This window comes from Trichechus manatus, unplaced genomic scaffold (genome assembly GCF_000243295.1).
Source record: "Trichechus manatus latirostris isolate Lorelei unplaced genomic scaffold, TriManLat1.0 scaffold00037, whole genome shotgun sequence".
In the NCBI taxonomy this organism is placed as follows: Eukaryota; Metazoa; Chordata; class Mammalia; order Sirenia; family Trichechidae; genus Trichechus; species Trichechus manatus.
Window position 1 is genome coordinate 16,114,313 of NW_004443973.1, and position 11,645 is coordinate 16,125,957.

General features: G+C 40.3%; 1 protein-coding gene across 1 annotated transcript in view; it reads left to right on the forward strand.

Annotated features, from left to right (window-relative positions):
• Positions 1-11,645, forward strand: part of STK39 (serine/threonine kinase 39) — a 304,453-nt gene that overhangs the window by 49,396 nt on the left and 243,412 nt on the right. Inside the window, exon 2 of the mRNA XM_023730495.1 lies at positions 6,719-6,831. Within this exon, the coding sequence (XP_023586263.1) occupies positions 6,719-6,831 (113 nt within the window). The remainder of the gene's footprint in view (positions 1-6,718; positions 6,832-11,645) is intronic.

Sequence of the window (11,645 nt, forward strand, 5' to 3'; positions counted from 1 at the left end):
TTTCTGATTGCTGTCTCTCTATGGATTCTTGCAGCCTGTTAAATTTGTCATTATGCTCTTCTCTAATCTTTTTAATTTCCTCTATTGTGTGTTCTTCGTTTTGCTAAATTTCCTTTGTCATTTCTTGAAGAGTTCTGTATATTAATGTTTTGTATTCTGCCTCCAGTAATTCCAAGAAATTTTCCTTCTCTGAAAGATTTCTAAATTCTTTATTTTGGCAGCTTGCTGAAGCCATCATGGATTGCCTCTTTATGTGATTTGATATCTCCTGTTGTCTCTAAGCTATCAATAAGTTGTTATATTATTTATTTTATGTTTTCTTACTGTGTCCTAGCTTCTTGTTTTGTTTTCATATGCCCAGATAGGCTGCTGATATGAGCTGGTTTGATGATTGTCACCTTTTAAGGTCTAATGTCCTGTCACCAGTTGGTTAGATCTGTTACTAGGTGTGTGAGCTCAGGAGTCTGCCCACTTCTCCTGTATGGATTCAGCCCCATTGCCCAGGTAGATAGCCACCAAGTGTGTGGTATAGGCTCTCACTTACAGTCCTAGACAGGCGTGGGTGATTGGTGTAAGCACAGGCATCTGGCTGTAGCAGGGGGACACACTCTGAGCAAGGCAGGGCTGATGGCCGCCCCTGAGTGTCCAGGAGGAAGGCGCGTCCCTGTTCCCTAGAGGGCATAGGTGGTTGGGTTTAGCAGTGGGATTATGAGCACCTAATGCTGTTGGCTGTAAGGACTGGGGGCACCTCTTATTCATGGGCCCCTATCACAGGTGGCTAGGTGGTGTGGGTGCAGCCACCAGTCCTCAGGCCCTTGATGTGGGTAGGTGACGACCCTGCTTAAAGGGAAGAGCAGTGTCAAATGTCAAGAACCTTCCACTTCACAGCTGAAACAGTTGAAGTTAGACTTCCGGTATAGTCCCTGTTGTACAGCAGTAATGAGGGTCTGTGCTGTTGAGATGGGCCCACACAAGTCTATGCAGCGGGAAAGGCACTCAAAGTCTGTGGATCCCTTATGCCTGTGCCCAGGCAAAGGAGCTGTGCCTACCCTGGGTTCCTGGCTTAGGGGAGCCAGTAGTTTATTTTTTCCCGTTTGTTAATTTGTTCACACTCCAAGGCAGGGAGAATGGCTCCGGGCATGTGATGCATCCTACTTCTGGCCCGGGGGACTCGGCAATTGCTGAAGTCCGTGCGGGACCCAGTGCAGAGCAGGGAGCAGGGAGGTAAATGGGAGAGAGGTTTTTCCCTAAGGGGGGTGTTTTTGATCCACGAGGTAGATGTACACATGTAATTATCTTTTGCCGATTGAGCGCTGCTTCTCACTGGTTCTGAGTGGTCGTGTAGATTCTCTGGTGCTGGTTCTCTCCCACTGCAGAAAATGCGCCTTCTGAGCACCACCACTTGCCTGCCTCACTGCTCACCCCGGAGTTGCTCAGGCCTGAAGGGCTCAGGGTCTCGATGGGTCAGATCTGGCACTCCTCATTGCTTCTCAACCGTCTCTCCCTGCCCCTGCCACTCAGTCCGTTCCTCATCTCTGCCTTTGATGTTCAGGGCTCCCAGATTGCCATATATAATCGATTCACTTGTTGTACAAGGGTCCACCGGAAGCGTCTGAGTACTCCGGCATCTTGGCCCCGCCTCCACTCAGTTAAATTTTTGTTGATGAATTAATAAGCAAACATCTTTTTGCTGCTTTTCTTTGTGCCTGAAGTTTTCTAATGGCCGTTAAGCACATTCTTTCTCATTTGGTGATCAGGCAGTGACATTTCATGAAGGAAACTTGCTTCACATAATGGCAGCACTACTGAATTAAGTGGAAAGGAATGTAGTGTTGTTTTGTGACGTTAGTTGATTTTCAACTCGTAGCGACCCCTTAAAAAGAATAGAACAGCCCCATAGGTTTTTCTAGGCTTTAATCTTTACCAGAGCAGATCACCAGTTCTTTCTGATGTAGATCTGCTGGCTGGATTTGAACCGCCAACCTTTTGGTTAGCAGCGGAGTGCTTAACTGTTGCTCCATCATGACTGTATAATAGAGGGGGTGATAGCAGAAGTTACAGAAGATCTAGGGTAAGAATTGTTGCTATTATTAAACATAAAACGTAGATCTGAGCTTTCTGACTGTGAGGACAAAAGGAAAATATGATGTTACATATTCCTATCTACTCATTAAGTTATTTGAGAGGGAGATATTTTTACCCTAGCACTAAATGCAAAGAGTGATTTATTGTGTGGGTCCTAAGAGTGGGGACATCGAACACAATCTTCAGACTATAATCGGATAGTCATGGTTCTCAGTTGTGGTTTTTACAAAATAAGTACTGAAGTTCTTCATCCTGATTTCTTATATTAGTGAAAGCCAAAATTTTAACACTAAATTGTATTTCCCTAAAGTATTTCTTTGGATAACTGAAAGTGTGAAGTGCAGGTATGCAACTTTCTAGTGACTTACCTTAATACCAGCAGCATTACAAAGGGGAAGATGAGAAGAGATGTCAACTCAACTGCATCTTGTGAGGAGCTTGAGCGATCTCTTGCCTCTGATTGCTATTGACATAATTACTACCTAAAACTTCTAAGTAGCTGGTCTTAGTCTGGAATTATTTACCAACAGTGGATTGACTTAGAATGAACTGAAAAGATTCAAAGTCATCTCTGTTAGCTTGTGTATATGGCCATAATCCTATAGAATGATTTATTTCACTTGAAATACGAGTCAGGAATAAAATGTCTGAAATGTTAAGAGCGTCTGACTCCCAAAGCAGTGCATGATACTAAATTGAAAATATACTGTCAAATGTTAATTAATTATATGTAAATATCATACATGGTTCAAAATAGACACAAGATTCTATTTAATATATTCATTACTATTATTATTTCACATTTGTAATCCTCTGTTTACAAACCCTACATTTTTAGCTTCCTTTTAAACTAATCAGGAAAGTGCATGAAAATCCTTAAAATATGATTGTCTTCTTATTACTTTTAAATGTCCTTTAGAATTCTGTAGTTCGGTCTCGTCCTCTTTCCCTTTCAAAGCATGGATTTATTCTAATCCTGGGAATCATAATCTAGTACAGCAGGTTTTAAACTTTTGATTATGACTCACAGTGAAACATGTATTTTACTTCAGCTTGAGTCTAACTGAAACAAGACTTTCATAAAGCTACTCTTACCCTTACTATGTAAAATGCATCCTGACTTTTTCCTTTCCTTTCTTTTCTGTTCTGTCTCATTTGGTTCTGTTCCATTCCTTTTATTTCCATTCCACTCAATTAAAAAAAAAAAATGCTGGCTTTCTCCACCCACTAAATTAATTTCATGACCAATAATAGATTGTGACTAGTAATTTGGAAAACCACCAATCTAGTGAAAAGAATGGTACGCTAGTGCACTAGGAATAAGGATGCCTGGGATTCTAATCCCATGCGTTTCAATTACTAGTTGTATGATCTTGAAGATAATTACTTATCCTTCACAAGACCTTGTTTCCTCATTCATAAAACAAGGAGTTGGACTTGTGGTCTCTAAGGTGTCGTTTACCTCTAACACTATTCTTGATCGCTCTTGTAGTTGAAGGAAATGTTTGGATTCAAAACAGAATCTCCCAATGAATGATTAATCTATTCATTGTTAGGTGCTGTTGAGTCAGTTATGACTCATAGTGACCCCATGCACAACAGAACGAAACCCTGCCCAGTCCTGGCCATCCTCACAATCATTGATATGTTCGAGCGTATTATTGCAGCCAGTATGTGAGTCCATTTCATTGAGGGTCTTCCTTTTGTTCGCTGACCCTCTGCTTTACCAAGCGTGATGTCCTTCTCCAGGGACTGATCCCTCCTAATAACATATCCAAAGTATGTGAGATGAAGTCTTACCATCCTCGCTTCTAAGCATTCTGGCTGTACTTCTTCTAAGACCGATTTGTTCGTTCTTTTGGCAGTCCACGGTATATTCAGTATTCTTCAGCAACACCATAATTCAAAGGCATCAATTCTTCTTTGGGCTTCCTTATTCATTGTCCAGCTTTTGCATGCATATGAGGCAGTTGAAAATATCATGCTTGGATCATACTGTGACCATAGTCTTAGATCAGGAGGTTTCTTATTTATTCTATCTAGAGATGAGAAGCTCCCAGTTGTTCTTTTGTCAGCTGCAGTTGTGTAGCAATGAACAGTTCTCTCCTTGGAAAGCTCTACTTTACTCTTTTTAAAAATTCTCATTTCTGTCCATATTCTTGTGTGTGTTCCTGGAAGTCAGAAGATTTTTATGCTTAATAGACTTTAAGAGAGGTATCTCAGTATTCTATATACTTGTGTCCTTCCTGGGAATTTTTTTTTTTTTAAATAAATTTTCTGTTTTTACTTCCCCTGATTCGAGAATGTCGTGGGGTGTGGTTTAAGGGTATTGTTGTTAGTTGCTGTCAGTCATGACAACCTTATGTATAATAGAACAAAACATAGCCCTGTCCTTTGCCGTCCTCACAGTCATAGGTATGTTTGAGCCCATTGTTGCAGCCACCATGTCAGTCCATCTCATGGAGGGTTCCCCTCGTTTTCACTGACCCTCTAATTTATCAAGCATGATGTTCTTTTCTAGCAAGCATTAAAGATGGGAGAGTAGAATTTCGAGAAAAGAAGATTTATAGCAAGTGACACTGAGAATGGCTTCCTATCAGCAGCTAGTTAATGGTGTTTGTTGATTTCTCTGCTGGGTGCCAGGCCCAGTGCTGATCAGCTACTTAGCACTTTCTCTGCAGCTCCCTTCAGGGATGGTCTCTTGTTCTGGAGACCTCTACTGGAAAATACACTTTGCTATCAGCAGGGCTCTTTGTGGTGTTTGGCTCTGGTATTTGGAACATTCTGGATTGAACCCAACATGCTGTGACTGCAGGGCCAGTGAGGCCAACCTGCTGGGATGTGGAGTAACAACTGACGAAGGGAGCAGTGAGATTTGGGAAAGGAAGGTCCTTTTAAACAACCTCTGACCATAGCGCACTCTCTAAACTGAGTTCTAGAGAGTGTGACACTAACTGGAACCATCCCTCCAAGTTGTTTGTCTTTTGTTGAATAGAATAGGATAGAGGGAAATATTTTCCTAGCAAAGCCAAAACAAGTGAGAAACGGAAGGGTATGTTCTGGCTTTTGAGAGGTAGAAAAAAGCCTTTGAGTCCGGCAGACCTGACTCTGATCTGACTCATATATTTATTATCTGTGTAATCTTGGGCAAGTTTTCTGAGCCTTGGTTCAGTTTTCTCACAGATAAAAATGAGGATAATAATAAAAATGTGCAGAGTTCTCAACAACAAAATAAATACAATTTTTAAAAAATGTGCAAAATTTTAGCAATAATTGTATGAGTAAAGTGCTTGCCATACAGTCGGTGGACAGTAAGTGTGGATTTTCTTCCGCAGTGAATGCTGGTTGGGCTTCCCTGGAATGGGAGTCTTGAAGTTGGAGACCAGTGTTTAGAGCATTAAAGAATCTACCAGAGTTACCAAGTCAGGGGGGTCAGAGCTGATGATGAAGCTGCAGGGCAGAAAAGGCAGAGCCCCAGGCCTAAAGACTTCACTGGGGTGGGAAAGCCTTGGTTTGCACTGAAAGTATCATGCATTTCTGTTACATATATAAGGAAAGCTATTACTGATCTCGCTTCCTTACTGCCTAACCCCACCCCCCCACCCCTTTTGGTGGCATTTGATGACTCATTTGGGAAGTATCACCCAAAGAGAAGCTACAAGGAGAAAGTTAGCTGGTCACATCTGTCCCCCTTTTGCACAATCCTGAGAGCAGCCTGTTTCTTTCCTTGGCTCTCTTGCAGTGGCAGAAGATTTATGTAATTAGAATGACATTTTTGGTATTATTTTCAGAATAGAGATGCTTTAACCAGGGGGTCTTTTCACCCCTATGGAACAGAAATCCGATTAGGAGCTCTTTGTGCTCTGCCAGAAATCATTGCACATCTGCATTTTGCTCTTGTGAAATATGGATAATGGCATGGCTGTGTCTCCTAGGAGTTTGCGTGCATTAGCTAATGATCATGAAACTTAGAAATAAGAAATTCATACGAATGCCGAGAGCTTTTGTAATTACACACTTGCATCATTTTGCTTGGCATCCTTGAAAGTCGTGATTTCAACATGAGAATACTAGGATTGATTTCATGTCTTTCTAATTGTAGAGCAAGCTATGAAGAAATAAGCTCAACGAGCGCTCAGAACAGATAAGTTGTCAGAGCATCTTGTGGCAGCCTTGAAGTAGCTCAGGCTGGAGAGGTTTGGTTTGTGCAGAAGTGGAGAAAAGCTTGAGATACTTTAAAGGCATGGTACTGGCTTCCATTCAGGTTTGTGCTTACATTCCCATGCACTTTGTTCCTGTGTCCTCAGACCCGCCACTTTCCCAGGCTTTGTTCTGGGCAGAGGTAAACTCACTGTATTGAATGGGCCCTTTTGATGTGACTTGTCTCCGTGGACTGTAAGCCTCTTGAGAGCAGATACTGTCTTTATATCCTCTAGAAAAATCTGGTTTTTCCATTTTCTCCTCCAGATAATCATTTTAGGATTGAAGAAGCTTTTAAAAAAGATATCAAGTGGTAACATTTTGAATACCTGAACGACTTTAAAAATAAATAAATATTTATTTATGAAAAGGGTTGCAGATAGTAACTAACAGTGTACTGTTTGATAACTGATTTGTTTTTATTTCTTTTCAGGCAGTGGAGCTACTGCTGTGGTTCAGGCTGCTCTGTGCAAGCCAAGACAAGAACGAGTAGCAATAAAGCGGATCAACTTGGAAAAATGCCAGACCAGTATGGATGAACTATTAGTAAGTAAAAGTGAGAGATGGATGGAAGGTGCAGAGATAAGAGCAAAGAGGACTTGGTGTTAACTCCTATTTTGACTCATGCATTTCTTGGAAAGCAGCCCATACTGCTTTCCCCTCTCCTGATGAATAATACTTTAATACATTAATATTGTATAATGTATAATTTACTCTGCTTTGATAAATAGTATTTGGTTCAGTTATTTTAATTCCTATGTGGAGATGGTCTCAGTATTGACACTGTTTTATAAAATGAGGGAACAGTTAGAAGACCTGAGATCACATAATTACTGCCTGCAGAGTTAGATGGCAAGCCTCTGGTCCTCGTTCTAGAATCGTGACAAACATGAGAATTGCTCTCCAAAATATTTTTTGGTCATTTTGGCTTTCATACATTACAAAATCACAAGCAAATTTCAGTTATTCATAATACTGCAGGGTAGCTTGCATTTGGCTAAAAAAAGGAGAGTGTGTTTTTCTTACATGGCAACTTGTAGTTCTTATTCTAAACGAAGTATATTACAAAAATAATTGGAGCTTGTCAATGTGGATGTGACTATAGTAGTAGCCTTGGTTGGTTGAAGGAACATTTGCTTTTGGCTTAACTGACTCATTATTAAATGAACAGCTTGGCAAATGGTTATTAGTTGCCCAGCAAACTGTGAACAGTTTGAAAGTTTAATCTCATAAATATAGTTGTTGTTCTGTCTGCCAATTTTCTTTTTTTCCTCTTGCCATTTGTATGAGGATAATAGAAAACTGCAGTGGAAGAGTTAACTGATTGGTTATCCCAACACTAATCCCAGTACAAATATTAGTCCAATAGCTCCATACAAGCCACAAAGTATAATGACAGTTGGCTCCGAATGAAGAAGCTTTTTGTTATGTTCTACATTGGAGATGGAATGTCATCAACAAGAGCTTTTTGTCTTCACTCAGAATATAGCTTTTATTTCAGGCTTCATTACAGTACACTATAGTATAAATTAAGTACAAGGATAAAGCTGTACTTTTCCAGATCTGTTTGGCTTTACATTTTAAATTAGGCTGCACAATGCACAGATTTCATTGGGACAGAAGCAATGATTGCCTAACAATACTTAGGCTAAAGCAAGGGCTTCCACAGTTTAATGTTTATTTAAAAAATTTGCATACATTTAAGGTTTTTAGGATCCTCAGAATTTCAGCTGTGCTTTGCTCGTACTGAAATTATTACTTTGTGGCTTGCTATCTCGGTAACCAGTGAAATCATGCCTTTGTCATTCAGCCAGTTTTCAACATTACTTTGTCTGAGTGGAAAAAGCACTGAAGAAACTGGGGAGGGTTGGGTCCTGCTTCTGCCACTAACTTGGTTTTTAACTTTAGGCAAATTCGCTAACAGTTCTGTGGCATTAACATGAGAGTTGAGTTGGAGGCTTTCTAAAAATCCCTTTGTTGTTGTTGTTAGGTGCCATCAAGTCAATTTCGACTCATAGCGACCCCATGTGACAGAGTAGAACTGCCGCAGAGGGTTTCCTAGGCTGTAATCTTTACGGGAGCAGAAGGCCAGGTCTTTCTCCCACGGGAGCAGATGGCCAGGTCTTTCTCCCGCCGAGCTACTGGATGGGTTTGAACTGCCAGTGTTTTGCTTAGCAGCCGAGCACTTAACCGTTTGCACCACCAGGGCTCTTAAGTGTACATTAATTTTTTTTTTTTATATTTAGAGTATACGTTTAAACTTATGCGCTGTTTGGAAATATCACTCAAGAATTTACCCATGATACTTATGTTTGATTGTGGTGCTCTTAATGCAGATTTTAAAAATAAACATTAAATTGTAGGTGTCCTTGCTTTAGCCTAAGTATTATTAGGCAATTGTTGCTTATGTCCCAGTGAAATCTGTGCATTGTGTAGCCTAATTTAAAATGTAAGGCTAAACAGATCTGGAAAACGTACAACTTTATCCTTGTACTTAATTTATACTGTAGTGTACTGTAATGTATGTATAATGTATCTATGTACAGTGTAATGTATTGTTTAGTTTATGAAACATAGTCATGTTTTTGCTACTAGCAGAATATTTATACAGAATTATGTGTAAGGCTTGGGTCCCCTCGTGTTGACAGTTCTGGAACCAACTTCCTGGGGCCATCCTTGGCCCATGCTCTGGTGTCTGGTCTCTGCCCGGACCTCAGTTGCCCAAAGCATCCATGTTTTTTTCCCCTTTGCTGGGCTTTCATCATCGATTGGTTGCCAGTGATGGCAGCTGTGTGAGGGCTGGCGTGGCTCTCAGCAGGGAGACAGCCATTCCAGCCCCCTCCTCTGTTTCCCTGGGACCAGTAGGCATAAGTGTCATTTGTAGTAACAGGCAGAACCACCTATCTAAGCACTGGTGCTTTTCTGGCTTTGTGCCTGGCTCAGTTAATTTTAGATGTTAGGATTTATGAGTTTGCCTGTTAGCCGTTAATTTATTTTTCTCTCTGTCTCTCTTCCCGCCCCCCCCCCCCCGCTTAATGTCCATGTAGTGCTAATAGAGACTAGTATATATGCATAAGTATTTAATTTTCACTTAAAAAGGTATATTAATTTATGGCTTTGACCTTTCCTTAACCTTGAACGTTTAACCTTTTGATGTCTTGTTGTGCCTGGAGAGAGGGGATAGCTATGGCTCTTTAGAATGTAGTACTCCCATGTCCTTTCCAAACAAAAATAAGTGGAATTTACAGCATAGGCTGCCTAAGGTTGCCAGTCTTCTGTGGCCTGACTATTGGCACGTGATACCATGTGCTGTAATCCTTTCAACTTCTAATACTGCTGTTGCTCACAGTTTGATTCTTTCTATGGGATCACATTTTGGCAGTGTTTGGACATCCGGTATCCTAATAATCCTTTAATTCCATGTGTATGTATTATATACAGGTCAGTGCACTGCATCATTTCACAAACTGTGCCATGTGTTAACTGGAAACCATTGTTCTTATAAGAAACAATGGCCACTGAAATCTTTTTATCTTCTGAGAGTATTATGTCATAGAAGTCACAGTTACCAACTTTTTGCTGGTCATCGGAACATCTGTCTTCCCTGATGAAACTGTGTCTCCTCCTCCCCGCCCTACCCCCCACCTTGGCTCACGTAGAAGGTGGGATTTATACACAGAGGCCAGTTGTGACTGCACAGAACAGTTTTGGAAAGTTGGCCATGCACTCTGCTACTTTATGCAGTGGGGGGCATCAGTAGGTTTTCTTATGGTTATGGAGTTGGCTCTAGGTGTTGCTGAAGAAGGGTTCAAGGGGTCATGATTTCTGAAGCAAAGTGATATTTATCTGATTTTTAAAGGAAAAAATTTTGTGTGTGTTTTGAATCACAAGCAGTGTGATTAGTGCTTGCTTTTGGAATGTAGAGACGGTGCCAGCTTCTCTGAGAAAGAAGGGAGGAAAAGACATGGTAGATGAGATTATTGGCGCTAAATAATTGGTAATTTAAATAAACACTATTGAAATTAATACTGTAATATTCCTCTAAAAAACTCAGTTACAGCTCTAATATGCATTTATTCATTCATTTGGTAAACATTTAAAGACTTTCTGTATTTTGCTTGTTGTTGCTAGGTACCGTTAAGTCAATTTTTGACTCATAGCAACCCTATATGCCAGAGTAGAACTGCCCCATAGGGTTTTCTAGGCTGTAATCTTTATGGGAGCAGGACCCGCTGGGTGGGTTCAAAATGCCAACCTTTCAGTTAGCAGCTGAGTGCTTAACTGGTGTGCCACCAGGGTTCCTATATTGTCCTTAGACCCATGAAAAAGAGTGAATTTTATGTGTATATATGGCAGGACAATGCCATACACTCAATAAAAATTTTAGTTTTATGGCAGTTAGAACACCCTAGAACAAATGTTTTCCTTGGTGTCACGTGAATAGCATTTAATTTATCTTAACTAATGCCTTTTCTATGCATTCTTTTACATTTTTGTATATGTTTGGCCTGTAACTGTATCTTAATCTCTTTGGATATGATTATCTTGGTGGTTAATTTTCCAGGAGCCAAGGGGATGTTGCTGGTCTAGTCTGTATTTCTTACCATCCCACCAAGATGCTTTGATAATTTCTGAGATTCCTCAATCCCACATTTGTTGTTAATCCCACTTTGTTAACCCACAGTGGTGTAAATGACTAGTTATAATCAGCATAGCATCCTCTCTGAGATAATTTTGGAGTAGAATTGGTTATTTTGTAATTATTAAGCCCCACCAAATGCTAGGTACTGAGCTAGGTGTTGGGAAAACAAAGAGGGTCCCTGTTCCTTGGGGAGCCCATGGATAAGTAAATAAGTCTCTATTTTTTTTTTATTGGCTAGGTGAGATTTTTGAGCTGGGAACATTTTTCTGTACCTTATCCCTCTGTTTGCCTAGACGTGGTTTAACAGATTGGTAGCTACTTCTCACAGACTACTGTTCTCTAATGTGTATTCCATTGAGGGGAGTTCTTGCTTTCTGATAGGAGTTTAAGACTTCCTAATGGGACCGACCCACCATCGTGGAGACTGTTGTTCTCTATGTGAAGATAGCCTTGAGGTATCTTTTTTTTTTTCTTTTTTATTGTACTTCAGCTGAAGGCTTACAGAACAAATAGTTTCCATGAAACAGAAGTACACATGTTGTTTTATAACATTGGTTAACAACTGCATAACATATCAACCCTCTAACTTCTCAACCTCTTTTTTTTTTTTTTTGGTGAAAATACACATAGCCAAAGATACAGCATTTCAAAAATTTCTACATGCACAGTTCAGTGACATTGACTATGCTCTTCCAATTGTGCTGTTATTCTCACTTAA